Raw genomic sequence first — 19,597 nt, 5'->3', positions numbered from 1 at the left:
AAAATATATTTTTAAAACTCTTGAGCCCTTAAAATGCATTTATTTTTTATTCATGATCATTGAAATTCTCTTACCTCTTCTGTTCAATTTTTGTTTAATGATTTTGCAATATTCTTAATTTATCATAATCTTTTTGCTAGTTCAACAAACTATGCTATTTTATGAAGCAAACTGTAGAACAAATAAAACACAAGTGAGTAAATGCTGCATGCCAATTCGGGCAATTAATGTTACTTATTTGCTGCAATGATTTGTATTCTATGATCTTTATATATTGACATGAGAATTTGCATTAACGTTTTGCCGCTTCTTATATTTTTACTTCCTGTTACATAGTAAAGGAAGTATTGTATTTGCAAAAAATTTCACTCAAATATTGTACTAAATTTCCATTTTGCTCTCCCCCAAATGAATGTTCAGTTGTTTTTTTCAGCCGGACCGCAGGTGCATATGTACCTGAGAGAGTATGGATGTCCGAATTATCCTTTTTGACTATCAACGAGTTAATTACCACAAGTCACTTCTGTATGTGTGTATGAATCTTGTATAACCCCAAAAGGGTATACCAGAGAAAGTTTTAAATTTATTATGTAGACTCCTAGTGAGGTCTAGTTTTGCACTTCCACTTTTGGTTGCATTTGGATATTCCAAAAGGGGTCTTTTACACATTTTTTTTGGGGGTGGGGGAGGGAGAAAATCTGTGTTAATTGCAATGCTAAGCTCAAGTAATGTTATAATTTGACAAACACTTGGCGATATTGTTCTTGCTTTTGGTCGCCAAGTTAGCGACAGATTGGGCAAAAAAATTATTTTTCGAATTGAATTTCAATTTGGCGATATTTAGAGAACATCCATTGAATCAGGTTAAAATTGTTGATATTGGGAAATGTAATCTCTGTAAAATGCTTTTATGCATCGATTCGTGACAAACTAATTGATATTTGAAATGTTTTTAGATTTTGAGTGACATGCTCAAATCAGGTTAGGTGTTGGAGTTTTTCTGAAAGTGTTGACTAAAAATCATTAAATTGGCATAAAAGGAAATCATGTGGGGCACACATCAGCTCGTTTATTTATTAATGAGCGTATAATCCTAAAACATCAAAGGTTAATTGGTATTGCACTTGAAGAATGATTATGCATCTGAAAGAGGCACATTACATGCAAAGCAATGAATCGCAAGTTTTTCTGTTCTGCAAGTGACAGTCTTCCACACAGTTAACTCGTTAAATGTTATTCATGTACAGTTTGGCAAAATTTTTGAAAAAAAAAAGTTGTTTTGGGAAACTATAAGCTTAAAGATGATTTTCTGCACCACTGCATTTTAACTCAGAAAAGTGATAAAAGTTTGTTATTCACAGGGTATCTGTAGACCTGGAAAGTCGGGGAAAAATCATGGATTCTAACAATGATCAAAAACGGTCATGGAAAGTCATAATGTTCCGCAAAAAATGCTTATAAATCATGCAAACTGACAGCTGTTCATGGATTATTGGGTTCAAGAACTTACATATTTATTGAGCTCTACAGATTAGGTGTAAAATTTCTGGAAGTGCTCTGCGTCCCAAAAAAGTTTCAGATTTTTTATCATTCAATTTTGCTTAAATTTTTATTCAACTTAATATTTTCAAATCAAAATTGGAAAATTCTAAAATGTTCAAAGAGAAGATAAGTTCCATTCGAACAAATATTGATTTTTTTATTAGTTGATAGTTGTTTACTTCCCATTTATTTTGATAGTTCCTTCTAAACATGTTTATGGTGCTTCATCATCAATAGTAATGTACTTTGATGATGCATGATTTATATATTTCTAAAAGTTTATTCAAATACTGTTGCATTGAAATACATGCCTCATGTTCAAGTTACTTTTTTTTTTAACCTGACCATTTTCATGGGGTGACACCATCAATATCTGCCCAGATTGCCACCTACAACAAACTTTGACTGTATATGTGGGTTCATATTGATAGAAAATCCGAAAGTGAGTTAAAATATGAACACAGGAAAAATGACAGTGTACTGTATGTTATGGGATATGTAACACATTTCAATACTATTTAGTCATAAATTTTTAATGCAGCATTCCTGTTTACATTATTCATATAATTGAAGTTTTGCTTTTTCAGTTCCATTTTTTTTCATCATATATACAAATTCATAAAAATATCAGTTTAATGCTCTAGGCTCTTCAATATTTTAAAGGAAGTTCAGCTAATGGTACCAAAAAACTACGTGTTCAGATTCCTTTGGATAATATGTTCCTATTCCTGCAAAAAAATGGTATTAAAACACTTTTTTTATAACATTATAATTGTTAGAACTGCCATGCATTTTTCAATTCTAATAGACGGCATAAAAAAGAAGAAATTATAGTACTCTAAATTATGCTGTTCAAAATTTCTCAAATGCTGTTTCTTTGTTAGAAAATATCCTATCTAAAATGTGTTTTATTTCAAAATCGATTGTTAAAATTATTTGTTAGTGATCAAATAATTACTTAAAAGAACAGTGAAAACGCCTTCTAAGCTGTAAGGATGTCTTTTCATTATGCCAAATTCACTCAAAAGGAAGTGTGTTAAATCATATTAAAAATTGTTTTTTCCTTCAGTTGAACTGCAGTCATCAATTATATTTTTTAAAAAAAAGCAAAGCTAGTTATATGAAAAATTATCAAAAAAATACAGCATATAGCTATTCAAGTCAAGGCTACAATGGAGCCTCTTCATCAGTGCAAAAAAACTCACCAACACAACCAGAAAGTAGTGATAGAACTAAGTGTCAACCACATACGAACCACGGTATTTATACCAAATGAGTCAACCAATAGGAGTTTATGACAAGAGGTTGGTTGTCGTCTTTTCCTTGGTGTTTTTAACTCTTTTTTAATGACCTACAACAACAAAATACAAGCTTTCCTGTACTGCCAAAAATGAACTTAAAAACAGCTTAAGTCACGTTTTTGAAATTTTGTGGAAAGTACAAAAAACTATTCTGCTGAGATTATTTTTGCTCAAAAGTTTATCATATTAAGTTATAGATTGACTGAATGTAAATTATCAGGGGCGTATTATAGGAATGGGTTTTTAGGGTTCTGACCCTTACTGCAATTTTTCAAAACAATTTCCAGAATACTTTTGATTTTATGCTCCATTCTGAAAAAAATATGACGATTTAATTTTTAATGAATTGTTCAATTTCATTTTAAAATTAAATAATTGCACAAATTCAGTGCTTTATCTGCAAATAATGTGTTCAGTAAAACCCTCGCCAAAACAAAAGTCTAGTTGCGAACCTGTAAATTATGTTCACTTTTGTTTTTTCTTGTAGCATACCTTGTTCAAAAACTATAAAGGTATGATCTTAACAGTTACTACTAGAGCTCTTTTCAAAATCGTAATGGGAAGAGTCGTACTTTTTCACATGCGATATATTTTAAGCAAATACGCACCTCCAGCAACCATTTCTTCATGTTTTAGTGCATAATCCTTTTCCAAGGAAGGCTTTTTTATGTACAAGTGCCAATATCTTCCTCTTTCCGAATCATTTGGTATGCCATGAATTGATGTTACATAAATACTGCCGTTTTCATTTTCGTATTTAAACCTGTGGAGGAGAAAACAATGTAATATGAGTAAAAATACTTACTATACCAATATACTATGAAAATGAGATTGCAACTCGGTAGTATGTTTTAGGTTTTGGCCAGTCATTAGGATGAGCCAGAAGACCTCCTTTTTTTAAACATTTTTATTATACTTGGCCTGATTGTCAAGGAAAAATTTGAGGCCTACTTTTGATTATATCTCAACATCTGGACCACATAGAAACTTGGGGATTTCACTAAATGATTTGCTTTTCCCTAAGGTATACAACTTAATGCTGAAAAATTAAAATTCTCAAATATTTTCATATCGGTTAAGATGAAAAACAGCAAATTTCATGTAATTTCCCCATTAAATGATTCAATATAATACCCATTGTTATACAAATATTCGTTGTCTTATAACAGTAATATTAATAGTAATCATAATGAAAGTTTTGAATGATGGCTCTCATCTATGCCAATAATCAATAACGAGGCTAAGTAAAGATACATATTAGGATCTTTATCACAAGTAACTTGCATGTTTTGAAACATAAATTATTTTGTGAAACCTTTAATATTTAAAGGTTTTAATTAAATTTGCAAACAAATTCTAAAGAGGAACAAGGATTAATTTTTAGTGCCAACTGCTTAAAGTTTTAGACGCATATATAGGTTTCTTTCCTTTTAGAGTACGGAGCATTTATATGAAAAATAACAGAATTTTTTTTAAAATACTAAGCACTTTTTGTAATGCACTCAAAATGACAAAATAACTTTTCTGGGTCAGAAAGGACAATTTAAGTATTCTTGTAGTTTTCAATTATTCCAAGAAAAAGACTTCTCAAGTGAAGAAAAGTGCGCTCAAGTCATTTCAAACTAAACTTTCCCATTAAGAAAAATATGCATATTTCATACTTGCCAACTCTACTGTTTTTAACAGGAGACTTCCGTTTTTTGTTTCCATCTCCCGCTTTCCCGTTTTTTACGATTTTCTCCCGTTTTTTCAGTCAATCATCAAAAAGTTTCACTTTCTTCTCAATAGATTCCTATTCCTATTCAGAGTCACAACTGACTACAACTGTATTTATGTCGAGGACTGCATACTAAGTGCCTTGCCTCCATAATTTTATATACCGATAGATGGCAGCACCATCACCGGATCGAACAGTTAATGAGAATTTAGAACTAGTCCAGGAGTTAATAGTTACCTGGTGCTAGCACCCCCAGAGGTATCGTTTCACTTGGAGGACATTGAGACCACGAGCATATTTAACGTCGCCCAGTCCCCTTTAATAACGACGGTGGGTCTTCGACCATCGAGGTTCGAACTCAGGACCCTCCGACCCCGTATCCGACACTCTACCGTTCGGTCTACCACGGCCCTTCTCAATAGATGGCGCCCTTTTCTAGTCTACCAATGTCAGGGAATAAGAATTTTTCCAATTAATAACTCATTTAGTAAAAATTAATTTTTTGGAAGCTTTCCACATTCCATGTTCAACGAAGCACGTGCGTTACCGAAAATTGCAGCAGATTTCAAACTTTTTGCATCTTAAAAATATTTCAATTATTTTGAAAGTTTGAAGTTATTTTAACATGTGCTGCCCTATACCTACTTATTTTATATTTTATTTTCATTATATATTGTTTTCTTTTTCGGATTTTAGTAATTAAACAACTTTAAACCAATTCACTTCTTATTATTTAGTTTTTCCTTTGCAGTATAATTTTCTTGCTACTACCAATTTACTTACATCTGCAAAAAATCCCCATTTCACTTTAAATTTAATACTCATGCTATTTAAAAGCATAATTTAATAATTTTGTTGTGTAGATGTCGCTGATGAATCACCTATATACCTCTAGTGGAATCTCCTGTTTTTTTTCCTTCAAAGGTTAGCGAGTATGATGTTTCAACACTGAAATTTATGATTGAAAGCTAGATAATGATAAAAAATTCTCTACATGACTTTAGCCGCACTTTTCTTCGTTTCTAATGTCATTTTCTTGGAATAATTGAAAACTACAGGAATGCTTAAATTGTCGTTTCCGACCCAGAAAAGTTATTTTGTCATTTTGAGTACACTATGAAAGGTGCTTAGTATTTTTAAAAAAATTCTGTTACTTAAAGTTTTTTGTTATCAAACAAAATTTTTATGTCCACAGAAGCCTTGATTTAAAATTTTCACTATGATTACTATTAACATGACTGTCGCAAGGCAACAAAATTTATAACAGTGGGATCAATATTTAAACATTTAATGGAGAAATTGAATAAAATTTGCTGTTTTCCATCCTAACTGAAATGAGTGCATTATGAAAAGTGCTTAGTATTCTTTAAAATATTCTGTCATTTATATTTTGCTTAGTACTATACTGTGGGGAGTAGATAATCATATATTTATTTCCGAGGGTTACTCACGGCTTTAGCAGATATCAGAGCCTAAACAAAGCAAAAAAACTAACAAAAGTAGCAGTTTCAATTGACCTGTGCCCAGTGGCGGCGCAAGAGCAAAAGTAGACGTCGGCGATGCAGTTTTGCGAGGCCCTTTTAATCATAAAATATTTTCAGACAAATCATTGAATTAATTTTTGTACTAACTATTGGTACTTAGAGTTCCCGATTCGCTTAATTGCTACGACAAAAACATTTCGTGACTATTGGCGCAATCAAAAAGTTCTTTTGGTGATAGGGAGAGGGGCGGCACATTGAAGGGGAAGGAATGACCTGATAGAAAGGGGGGTCCGGAGGTACTCCCCCGAAATTTTTTTAAATTTGTTGTTTCAAAACGCCATTTTAGGCTTTCTTTGCTGATGTTAAGGGAAAAAATTTATAGAGGTCTCGGTGGAAATTTCTAGAAATTGAAGCCTTAAAAACGCAATTATAAGCCATATTTATTGACTTTAGGGTCAGAGACTGTCCCAGATCGATTCTTTTGTTTTAAAAAATAGGACAAAATCAATCCCCTGCAAATTCTCGAAATTGAAGTTTCAAAAACAGAATTTTAGACAAATTTTAAAGATTTAGGGAAGGAAGGGAGCTCTTCCTTCGAAAAATGTTAAAAATTATGGTCCAAAAAACTTTAGCAATATTTTATATTCAGGAGCCAGTCCACTTAAACTTTTTGTTAATGTAGTTTAATAAACCTAATTGCTAATGGTATAAAAGAAAGGCGGTATGGGGACCCTTGCCCGAACATTTTCTGAAATTCAAGCCTTAAAATGCGATTGTAAGGCCATATTTTGTAATATTAGGCTCGGTAATTTTTGAAATTCAAGCTACAAAAACACAATTTTAAGCGATTTTCGATGTTGTTTAGAGTTTGGGGGCTTTAAGCTGAAAATATCGCGATCTGGAAACGAAATTTCAGATGCTCCATAATGCTTTCGGTGTGCGTTTGTATGGAGGGGTGTGTGTTCGGAAGAGCAGCATTTTGAATATTTTCTTATTTTAGATGAACTTAGGAAACAAGAGAAAAAGAAAAGAAATAGGACGGGGGTGAGGGGAATAGAGTTAGCTGATCAATAAGCTGTAGCTACTGAATTTTTTTAACTTCAGGCCCCAACAGAATTGTGCCCTGCATTTGCTGAGGCTGACTCTGTGCAGTCTCCGCTGCACGTACTATTTTGATTACTTTTGTGTCTGTTGCATTTAATAAGAGCTTCAATTGAAAACATGGAAATTTCTTAAAACTTTTGAGAATTTACTTCTGAGAATTTTGCGAGGCCCTATCTGCGCGAGGCCGTCGGCAGTCGCCGACGCCTAGCGCCGCCACTGCCTTTGCCCCCCAAAAAAATGAGTGAGCCACCAAAATATTGATGCTAGCATGCACCTAGTATCAAGTAGTATCCACATTTAAAAGATTTTGCTTGGTTCACTCATTGCTTTTGAAGCAAAGCAATCATATATTCAGCTTTTTTTTTTTTTTTTTTTTTTTGCTGGAGTGTATGTAGGGCATAACAGTTTGTGGAGGGACATGAGAAAGTTGTAAACTAGAGCAAAGATCGGCTGCCCAGGTCGAGTATTTGGAATGACAAAATATCTTTCGTGTTCAATCACTTCCAGAAGTTGACATCAGGCATCTCACTGCCAATGAGATTTCATCCGAGGTTGGTATAAGTTATGTAGCACATTCTCCGTGCTTAGAGAGAAGCTAGGTTTTCATAAGATGTGCCCAAGGCGAGTTCCTCGCCTTTTTACATCTGAACAGAAACTCTCTCTTAAAAGTTGGAGCATTTGAACTGGGAGCAACTTGAACATCCTTCCTACAGTCTGGATCTGTCGCCCTCCGATTTTCACCTGTTTGGTCCTTTTAAGAAAGACTGGGGGGGGGGGGGGGGGGGGAGTGATTCAGCACCGGATGAGGAGGTTGTGACCTATGGGCGAAACTAGATGGAGACACAAACAATTTCTTTCTTCGAGGAGGGCATAGCCAAATTACCCGTGTGCTGGGAAAATGCCTCTCATTCAGAGGATAAAAAAGAAAAAAAAATTGTTGCTCCTTTTTATTTCTTCCAAGTTTTTATGAAAAAAAAATCAATAAAATAGAGCTAAAAAGTCTTGTTTATATTTGATTCATCCTTGCTCATCCGGGGCGAAGCGGAACAAGGAGTCGTAATCACCACATCTTTACTGCGCGCCGGTTATACCTTCGCACCAGGATTTATTGATGACGAGGATTTATTGATGACTACTTTTTTTGGATTATACATTGGAATCGGAGTTACTAAAAACAAACTGACCCTGGCAAATATTTTTTTACTTACTTCTCTTTAAGAGTCATTTTTTTTTTTAAAGCTGGACACTTTTGATGGTTGATGTCTTCAATTTTCGTAAAAATTTCAGGATGTGTTAGTGGTACTATGATAAGAAAAAGTAAAATTTCTTTTTTATAAAAACTGATTTGTTTGTCCTTGAGTAGGGGTCAAAGTTTAAGGTCATGAAAAAAAAAGAGCTAAATATATGATTGCTTTGCTTCAAAAGCAATGAGTGAACCAAGCCAATTATTTTAAATAAAGATACTACTTGATACTTACATTCTAGTATAAATATTTTAGTGACTCACTCATGGCTTTGAGGGAAAAAATCAATTGGAAATGCAATTTTTTAAACTGTTTTTCCTTGTTAGGGCCCGGATATCTACTAAAGCCGTGAGTTACCCTCGAAAAAAAGTATATCATTAACTACTCACCACAGTATACTACTAAGAAAAATATAAAATAGCTTTCGTTTCTCTTGGCTTTAGTAGTTAAACGATCTCAAAGTCGATGATTTTTACTTTCTTCTATATCTAATATATAGAAGAAAGAATTGGATTCGTGCAAACTTTCGAATTTTGACGGATTCGAACGTTTTGAGGTGTGCTGAGTCCATTTCGACTATTTTTGGAAAATGTCTGTCTGTCTGTGTGTGTGTGTGTATGTCTGTGTGTATTTGTGTCACGTCTGTGTGTGACCAGTTTTTTGTGGCCGCTCTACAGCAAAAACTACCGCATGAAATTGAACGAAATTTGGTACACATATGTGCCCCTATGTGAACTTGTGCCCATTGGTTTTTGGCGCGAATTCCTCCTAGGGGGGTGGAGCAATGGGACGTTTTTTGAGTTACGCGTGCTTGCTATTCCTCAGGAAGTAACTGGCGGAATCAAACAAAATTTGGTCCATATGTTTCCCATAACAGGAGCAGGTGCTGATTCAATTTTGGTGTCAATAGCTCGAACGGGGGTTGAGTTATAGAACGTTTTTTGTCGTCAATTGTGACTGCTGTATCTCAAGAAATAACGAACGGAATTAAACAAAAATTTTTTGACAAGTAGCCTTTAGTGGGTATAAGAGCTGATTTTATTCTGGTGTCAACAGCTAACTAGTATGTTGTGGCCATCACGAAACTTTCTTCTATATCTTTCTTATAATTCTGATCCCTCTTTATGCTTAACGAGGAAGCAATATTCCCAACGAAAACAAAATTACACATGCCAAAACTTGATGACCATCACAATTCCTGATTTATCTCAAAAGCAAAGATAAGAATGAAAATTGAAATTATTTTTAAAGCCTTACTTAAAATAATTACAAACATTTAACTGTTAACAGACACAAAATGGCAACAGTTAAAAATTTTAAATCATTGAGATAATATTTCGGATCATTTCCATGCAATTAAAAGCACGAGCTGAACGCAGACGACAGTCTGTTACGATTTATCTTTCTTATTGTTGCAATTAAAAAGCTATTTTTATTCACACAAATAAAACTAGTATGTTGTGGCCATTACGAAACTTTCTTCTATATTTTTCTTTTTTTTTTCTGATCCCTCCCCATGCTTGACGAGGAAGCAATATTCCCAACAAAAACAAAATGACACATGCAAAAACTTGACGACTATCCCAATGTCTGAATTATTGCAAAAGCAAAGCAAAGAGCGAAAATTGAAAGTTATTTTAAAAGCCTTGCTTGAATGAATTACAAATATTTTATTTGTTAACAAACATAAGATGGCAACAGTTCAAAATTTTAAATCATTGAGATAATATTTCCTATCATTTCCATACAATTAAAATCACGAGAAATACGCAGACCACAATCTATTACGATTTATCTTTCTTATTGTTGCATTAATAAAAATATTTTTATTCGCAAAAAAAAAAAAAAAAAAAATCAACACCTCTTGGAGCGATCGGCGTCAAAATAGAACCAAAGCCTGTTTACATATGGATTCACATATATTCCAAATTTCAACCAGAACGTAGCATTACTTCTTGAGATAGGGCACTCAAAATGGAAAAAAAGAACGGGTGATTGCGCTACCCCCCTTTTAGCTGTTGACACAAAAATAAAATCAGTTCTTATACCCACTAAGGGCTACTTGCCGATAAATTTTTCTTTCATTCCGTTCATTATTTCTTGAGATACAGCAGTCACAATTGACGACAAAAAACGTTCTACAGCTCAACCCCCGTTTGAGTTATTGACACCAAATTTGAATCAGCACCTGTTCCTGTTAAGGGCAACATATGGACCAAATTTTTTTTGATTCCGCCAGTAACTTCCTGAGGAATAGCAAGCACGCGTAACTCGAAAAACGTCCCATTGCTCCACCCCCCTTGGAGGAATTCGCGCCAAAAACTAATGGGCACAAGTTCACATAGGGGCACATATGTGTACTAAATTTCGTTCGATTTCATGCGGTAGTTTTTGTTGTAGAGCGGCCACAAAAAACTGGTCACACACAGACGTGACACACATACATACATACATACATACACACACACAGACAGACAGACATTTTCCAAAAATGGTCGAAATGGACTCAGCACACCTCAAAACGTTCGAATCCGTCAAAATTCGAAAATTTGCACGAATCCAATATTAGATATAGAAGAAAGTAAAAAGGGGGTAGCGCAATCTCCCGTTCTTTTTTTCCATTGTGAGTGTCCTATCTCAAGAAGTAATGCTACGTTCTGGTTGAAATTTGGAATATATGTGAATCCAGACGTAAACAGGCTTTGGTTCAATTTTGACTCCAATCGCTCCAAGAGGTGTTGATTTTTTTTTTTTTTTTTTTTTTTTTTGCGAATAAAAATAGTTTTATTAATGCAACAATAAGAAAGATAAATCGTAATCGATTGTCGTCTGCGTATTTCTCGTGATTTTAATTGTATGGAAATGATCGGAAATATTCATTGACTAATAATAAGAGTAGACCGAGCTATGGCAACCCTTTTGCTGCTCATAAACCAAACCATGTGACTGGTGGATATCCTAGCAACAGCGGGCGTTGATCGTAGCAGACGATCAACGCCAGCGCGAAATAAAATAAATAGACTTGATGGAACACGGAATAATGATCTTTTATGGAGTCCGATTTGTAAATTTGTTATTCTAAGTTGTAAATATTTTGTTAATATAGTGAGTTTTTCGTTTAGATAGCATTGTGCATTTTCTTTAGTCAATTTCAATAACTCTCTAAGCAATAAAAGATGCAAGCGACCAAGAAGAATCAGCAAACGGTAAGATTTTTACCTACAGTTTCAATTTAAGATACCGATTAGTACATTTTTGCGTTAACGCAAAACGTTTACGCCATTTCGTTCACGCCAACGCTGACAGCTCCAAATGAAATAAAAGTTACCGAAAACTGATCAAAAACTATTACTAATGTCAAAATAATGCATAACTAAAAGAAAAACAGTTCAATCTCTGCACCTGGAAGTTTTTTTTAATGAAAACACATTGTCTTAAAATACATGTCGAGTGCCAAACCATAGATAATGCTGCCATCTAGCAACCATGCTACCAAAGTCTTCGCCAAGCCCTTCCACTAGTCACATGATACATCTATGAACCAATTTTCTTTATCAGCAAGAATGAGAAAGCTCGGTCTACTCTTATTATTAGTCTATGGAAATATTATCTCAATGATTTAAAATTTTTAACTGTTGCCATCTTATGTTTGTTAATAAATAAAATATTTGTAATTAATTCAAGTAAGGCTTTTAAAGTAACTTTCAATTTTCGCTCTTTGTTTTGTTTTTACAATAATTCAGACATTGGGTTGGTCGTCCAGTTTTTGCATGTGTAATTTTGTTTTTGTTAGGAATATTGCTTCCTCGTCAAGCATGGAGAGGGATCAGAAAAAGGAAAAATATAGAAGAAAGTTTCGTAATGGCCACAACATACTAGTTTAAAAATGGCCAAGTTTAGAGGTCAATAATTTTAATCGCGACTGGTCAACAACTTTGGGACACAGCTGTAGTTATAGTCCGAGTGACCCAGATTAAAGTCCAGGTTAGAAACCCATGGCAACTAATCAACTTTTTTAATTACGCGGTCTCAAAGTTGATAATTTGAAACAACAAGAATCGAAGTTTTAGGTCAATCACCCTATAACGCCAGGTTTAATAACTTTCAGCAAGAGCTGTAGTTATGCTCTACGTGGTATAGTTATTTAGACTCAAGTCAGAAAACCATGAGATCTAATCATATTATTTAATTTAACGGTCTCAAAAATGATGATTTCAGTATAAAAGAACGTTTTTTTTTACCAGTTTATTTGCGTGCTACTCAAAATCTTATAAGCTAAAACTCGCATACTACTAGAACAAATCAACAAGCTAATGTACTTTAAGCTCTTAAAATTTCATGCGTCCAGAATAATAAAATTTTCTTTTAACCCACAACATGGCAATTCGTCTCACAACATCTGATCCGCCATTTTGGAGCACTATGTATTTTAAAGATCCTAGATCCTCAGAATTCGGATCTCGGAAGCTGAAAATTAGCATCACGTTAGATTCAAAGACATCTCTACGCCTCTATAAAATTTCATCCCATTCGGGGATGATCGAGAGGCGACAGTTTGAAAAATCAGGTCAGGTGACGTGGAATCACTCCCATGATACATAAACATTATGCACATTTCACCTGCATCTTTTGTTATTGTCCAACGAACCTGATTTTTTTAAATTAATTAATTAATTTATTTATTTATTTTACTTTGTAGTAATGTTTTTACTTTTGAGCCAAATTTAATAATTTTGTTTATTTATAAAAGTTTATTACTAATTAGTGTATATGCTAATTCTACTGTAATTATGAACTCAATCTCTTACCTAATTGCAGTCCTCTTCCTAAAATATAGAATTGATTTATGATCATTATAATAAAGTCAAAAATAACCAAAGATGCATGTGAATTGTCACAATGTTATATCAGAGTGAATCCATGTTAAAAATCGTCTCTGCTCGATCACCCCCGAATGGGATGAAATTTTATAGAGGTGTAGAGATGTCATTGAACTAACCTGTGCAAATTTTCAGCTTCCGAGATTCGAATCCTAAGGATCTAGGATCTCCAAAATATATTGCTCCAAAATGGCGGATCAGCTTTGTGAGAAGAATTGCCATGTTGTGGTCAAGGTTATGGAAAACTTTATTACACTGGAAGCATGAAATTTTGGGAGCTTAAAGCAAATTTGGCTGTTGATTCGTTCTAGTATTTATGTGAGTTTGAATTCATAAGATTTTGAGTAGCACGTACATAAACTCGTGAAAAAACGCTCTTTATACTGAAATCAACATTTTTAGACCGTTTAATTAAGTAATATAATTAGATCTCATGGTTTCTCACATGAGTCTAAAACTACACCACGTAGAGCATAATTACAGCTCTTGCTCAAAGTTATTGACTTTGGCGTTATAGAGTAATTGACTTAAAACTTTGATTTTTGTTGTTTCAAATTATCAACTTTGAGACCGCGTAATTAAAAAAGTTGATTAGTTGCCGTGGGTTTCTAACCTGGACCTTAAACTACACCACTCGGACTATACCTGCAGCTGTGTCCCAAAGTTGTTGACCCGTCGCGATCAAAGTTATTGACCTCTAAACTTGGCCATTTTTAAAAAATCATCGACTTTGAGACCGTTTAATTACTAAAGCCAATAGAAATGAAAGCTATTTTATATTTTTCTTAGTACTATACTGTGGTGAGTAGTTAATCATATACTTTTTCCGAGGGTTACTCACGGCTTTAGCAGACATCCGGGGCCAAACAAGGCAAACAAAGTTTTAAAAATTGTATTTTCAATTGACTTTTGCCCTCAAAGGCGTGAATGAGTCACCAAATGGCTCGGTTCATTCATTGCTTTTGAAGCAAAGCAATCATACATTTAGCTTTTTTCTCACGACCCTAAACTTTGACCTCCACTCTAGGGCCAACAAGTCAAATTAGAGAGGAAAAAAGCTTAATTTTTTCTTAACCCAATACTAGCAAACTATCCTGCAAGTTTCAGGAAAATTGAAGGTGTCAACTAGTAGGCGCCCATTCACTTTGTCCAGCTTTTAAAAAAATGACTCTTAAACACTTTTACCTACATTTCTTAAATTATTTTGTCTACTTGCATTTTTCCTTGCCTTATTTTTTATCGAATAAGATGAATCTCGCAGGCCAGAACAAATATAAAAATGAAAATTTTTAAAATCTTCTTATAGATAACATGGAAAAAAATAAAGGAAAGAAATTAACAAACCAAGTTATCATTACTACATGATTACTTTATTGATACAAAGTTCTAACTATTTTCCTTCAAATTTGCAACAATCATTCGTAATACCGAAATGTTTTGGAAGGTTCCAGAATATATTTTTCGATCTGAAACATTGAACATAACAACGGGCCGCAGGGATCGGCTATGCGGATCATAGGTTGGCCACCACTGACATAGAGGAAAAGACAGCATGCAAATGAAAATTGGGATGAAACCATTCAAAGAATATCAGCTAGAAATAAAACATACGTTTAGGAAAACTAAAATAGCTTTAAGCAACATTAAAAATTGGCTGAACCAGCGAAGATGAAGTCGTTTTAATTCAAATTGATATGAAAATTTTAGCTTATTTGGAAAGACGGCTGAGGTTTAATGCAGGGCTGTGCGCAGTAGGAATCAAAATGACCGCCTCCGACTTCGGGAAAAAAAACTAGCTCCAAATCTTAGGCCCTACAGATTTTGTTGCAGAGGGGCCCTAAATTAATAGATCCGGGCATGGACTGACTGCAACTCCGATTTTTGGTATTTTAAACCTTAGCCTCCCAACTCCGACTCCTTTACCCCAAAATCAGTCCGACTCCGCTATCCTGGTTTAAATGAATACTTATTTAAGAGTAATTTTTGATATATAGACGGCGTCACCAGGGATATTTTATGTTTTTAAAAGTACTTATAATAGTTTGTGTTTCAGTTCGAATTAGAAGATTGTTCTAAATATTTCCAGGTTGGCTTGTTTTATGCTTTCTGATGCACGCTTTTAAACCACATTGTGAAATATGTATTCATGTCATAAGTATTTAAAGTAAAGCAGATTTTAAACTAAAATACAAGTAACAAAAATTGCCCTAAAGTAAGATATTGAGAGACTAATTGGATTTTTTTTTTCATTGAAAAGCAGTAAATATCTTACCTGAAACGGCCATCTCCATTTTCTACAAATCTCATGATATCGAAAACAGAGAACTCACTTGGAACTGATCGAGCTAATGTTATAGCGCTTGCCGTGGGATACCCAAAATAAACAGAAAATTGAATGTCCTTTTTTCCTTGAAACTGGCCTAACGAATTTCTAGGTGAAATTTCTGTAACAAAAAATAAATAAATAAAAGGCTTTATTTGTTAATGTTAAGATTTTATTATTCCGATGTAAGCAACAAAAAATACAAAAGAAAAACCAGATGAATTTTTTGCAGCAGGGCCCAAAATTTATAGATCCATGCCTGGACGAAGATGCAGAGTATCCTAAAAGCCAAAAATGTGTTTATGGAGACAAATGTAGAGAAATATGGGTACTTAGCCCTCAATACACCTCGCGCAAACACGAAACGTACTCCGGGGAGAAAAACAATTTGTACCGTTGTTTGGAGGGTTGAAAAATCAATCGTACAATGTACAATCGTAGAAGTGTTAAATATTTTGTACTAAAAAGGCTCAATATATATATATATATATATATATATATATATATATATATATATATATATATATATATATATATATATATATATATATATATATATTATAAAGAGAGAGGGCGGATTTTTGTGTGTTTTTATATATATCTCGCTCAAAGAAGGGGCGATCACCCCTCCCTTGTATCGGAACCACTGCACCTATTTGAAAAAATCCTTCACGATATGAAAGGTGCTTTCTTACTGAGTGACATAAGCTATAATTCGAAAAATCCGATAAATAGGTCGTTTTTTTAATTGGTGTATATTGATTGTAGAAAAAAAATGAACTTGATAAATATTGAATACACGAATTTGAAAGCAAAAGTTGTAAAGAAGACCACGGGGTTTCTAATGATTTTTTAAAAATACTGTTATAACGAAATTTCAATTATTTTCACCTACTAATTTACTTTGTGAAATTAGTAAAATGAGCTATTAAAGCAAAATGTTTTCATGTTTTGATAATAGAAATGTTAATCTATATGTTCACGTTGTGTATCACATAATTATAATAATCACGTTGTAGGTAATCTGCGGAACCACTGCACCTATTTGAAAAAATCCTTCACGATATGAAAGGTGCTTTCTTACTGAGTGACATAAGCTATAATTCGAAAAATCCGATAAATAGGTCGTTTTTTTATTCCAATTTAGGCCCAAATTTCACATAAATTCCCGAGGGAGTGAAAAATTACTTGCACATATTAATGTTACATATTGTTGAAAAGGGTAGAATGTTCCGCGTTCTAAACAATTTGTTTCAATGCTCTAACTTAATTAAGGCGGGAGTAATTTGCGTTTTTAGAGCTCGAACTTTTTTAGGCTTACCTGAAATTTAGGCACTACTTTCTTTATTAAATTTATCAATAAAAAGTGAAGGAAATGTCCCACAGTTTTCTTTTTGACACCATTGGAAAAAGCGACATTTTTTACTCCAGATCTCTCTCGACCTATGGTCGCGAAACTGAGCTTCTATCTCCAAAGGAAAAAAAGTTACAAGCGTTTTTAAATCAAATTCGAAAAATGTCATTTTGATTCAGGTTGTAAACCATTTTATTTTCGTGTTTCCACGGTTACGCTTTTTGAATCCATTGTTTGTTTCCTTATTTTGCATTTAATTTCTTAAACTTATTTTATTTCGTGTTTCCATGGTTACGCTTTTAAAACCCATCTTTCGCATTTTAATTTCTTAAAAGTATTTTAATATCTGTCGTCATCGTTTGGAAATCTACTTTTAATGTGATTTTATACTTTTTTGTTTGTTTGGCGAAACATTTATTATTGCCAAAGAAAGAACATCCGTTTCACTCGCAAAAGGGCTGGGTTTCGGTAGCATGGTCGCTTTTGGCGCGTTAGGCGCTGAGCAGTTCAGTCTAGGATTATTGTTTTAAAGCAACCGTAAATGTAATTCATTGTTTTGGCGATTTGTTTTGAAAGAAAAGAAACATTTGATTTGTTTTTATTCGAGTGAAATGTACGACATTTTCATCTTTTTTTCTGATGGTGATTTTTGAATGTTCCACGGGATTTTTTTTTTTTTTCTTCCTTTAGAGCAGCGGTTCCCAACCTTTTTCTCTTTGCGAACCCCTTGGAACAGGCAAAAAAGTTCGCGAACCCCCTGATGTTGAAATTAGTAACATGTAAGAAACAATAAAAAAACAGCATGTTTGCTTTCCATTTTTTGCAGCATTTGATTGCAATAAACAAAAATATAATTGTAAAATATCATTAAGTGCAAACATTAATAAAAAGTTAAAACTACATCTACAAGAAAAATTATAAACAAGAAGTTTTATAAACCAACTATTTTTTTTAAGAATACTTTAAATTGGGGAAAAAATCGATTGTTGCGATATTTGTGGCTGTTTGACGGAACAAAGAAACTGAAAGTTAGGTTCAATGTCTGACAGTTTGAGTCTTAAATCAGGCTCTGCATTCAATCTGCTTCGGTATTTATCTTTGAGATAAGTATAGGAGGAAAATCCTTTCTCGCACAGATATGTTTTGAAGCATGGATTTCCTTCAAAAGGATTGCGTATCCAGTTGTTTGAGAGAGGGACGTTACGCCTATTAGGAAAATACTCGACAAAAGTTAGTTCAAGATGTTGCAGATGTTCACATACATTTCTTTTAACGCTTTCATCAAGTTTCATTGAGTTTTCTGATAAAAAACTACTAAGAGAAGTGAAACAAGAAAACTCACCCATTTCCAGGCATTGGATCCAGAAATTCAATTTTTTTTTACCATAGCTTCAATTTTATCATATACAACGAAAATATTAACAACTGCACCTTGCAAGGATAGATTTAATTCATTTAATTTTGAAAAGATGTCAGCTAAATATGCAAGCCTTTGCATCCAAAGAGGATCGAATATGCAAGTGGACAAGTGAAATGGATGATCAACAAAAAATGCTTGGACTTCTGACTTCAATTCAAATAAGCGTGTCAAAATTTTGCCACGGGAAAGCCATCTAACTTCTGTGTGAAGAAGTAAAGTAACATGAAGGCTTCCCAATTCCTCACAAAGCGCGTGAAATAGACGGCAGTTTGTGGCACGTGATTTTATGAAATTTAATTTTTACCGCATCATTCAAAGTAGCGGATAATTCTGCGGGAATACGCTTACATGCTAATGCTTGTCTATGAATGCAGCAATGAGTCCATTCAGTTTTCTCGTTGATCTTCTTTACTCGCACCACAAAGCCAACAAATTTTCCTGTCATTGATTTTGCACCATCCGTGTACACACCCACACACAAAGACCAATCTATTCCATTTTCTTCAAAGTAACTGTTGACCAGTTCGAAAATTGCTTCTCCAGTTGTGTTGGTTTTCAAAGGTTTTGCAAATAGTACATCTTCTTTAATTGTATCGTTAAAAATATACCTAACATAGACAAGTAATATTGCAGCGTTTGCTACATCAGTCGACTCATCAAGCTGGATCGCAAAATTATTCTCTTTTATTCTATTCACAAGTTCTTTCTCCACATTACTTGCCAAATCAGTAATTCTGCGTGATACTGTGTTGTTTGATAGCAGAACCAGGTCTGACTTTTCTCCCAGCATACACTTAGCAATAACTTTAGCACACGGTCCAATTAAATTTTCTGCAATTGTATGTGGCTGTCCAGATCTTGCAATTCTATAACTGACTCGATATGAAGCTTCAAGGGCCATTTTACTATCTTCGTTGGATTCTAACAGGAACGTAGAGATGCTACACTTTTTATTATATTGCAATTTTCTTTTAAAATATTCGATAGGTTTGTCCTTGTGTGTCGGATGCTTTGTTTCGAGGTGTTTTCTCAGAAGTGACGGTTTCAAACTGCTGTTCGCTAGAACTTCGTTGCAGAGAAGACAAAGTGGTCTAGGTTCAGACTCTTCTCCAGTAAAATAAAAGCCCATTTGTAAATAGTCACTGTCATATTTTCGCTTTTTTCCTTTTTTCTCCCCTAGTTCACTTTTCTGTTTAGTCGGGGGAGGCGGCAGTTCATTACAGCTATC

General features: G+C 33.9%; 1 protein-coding gene across 1 annotated transcript in view; it reads right to left on the bottom strand.

Moving 5' to 3' along the window:
• Window positions 1-698: 698 nt before the first annotated feature.
• The window catches only part of LOC129216437 (uncharacterized), a 37,296-nt gene continuing 18,397 nt past the window's right edge, over window positions 699-19,597 (bottom strand). Inside the window, exons 8-10 of the mRNA XM_054850651.1 lie at window positions 15,545-15,716; window positions 3,452-3,606; window positions 699-2,270 (exon numbers count right to left, since the gene is read on the bottom strand). Coding sequence (XP_054706626.1) covers window positions 2,215-2,270; window positions 3,452-3,606; window positions 15,545-15,716 — 383 coding nt within the window. The 3' untranslated portion in view covers window positions 699-2,214. The remainder of the gene's footprint in view (window positions 2,271-3,451; window positions 3,607-15,544; window positions 15,717-19,597) is intronic.

Source organism: Uloborus diversus, chromosome 2 (assembly GCF_026930045.1).
Source record: "Uloborus diversus isolate 005 chromosome 2, Udiv.v.3.1, whole genome shotgun sequence".
NCBI lineage: Eukaryota > Metazoa > Arthropoda > Arachnida > Araneae > Uloboridae > Uloborus > Uloborus diversus.
Note: the sequence above shows the minus strand (reverse complement) of the source record. Positions and strands in the feature narration are given on the sequence as shown.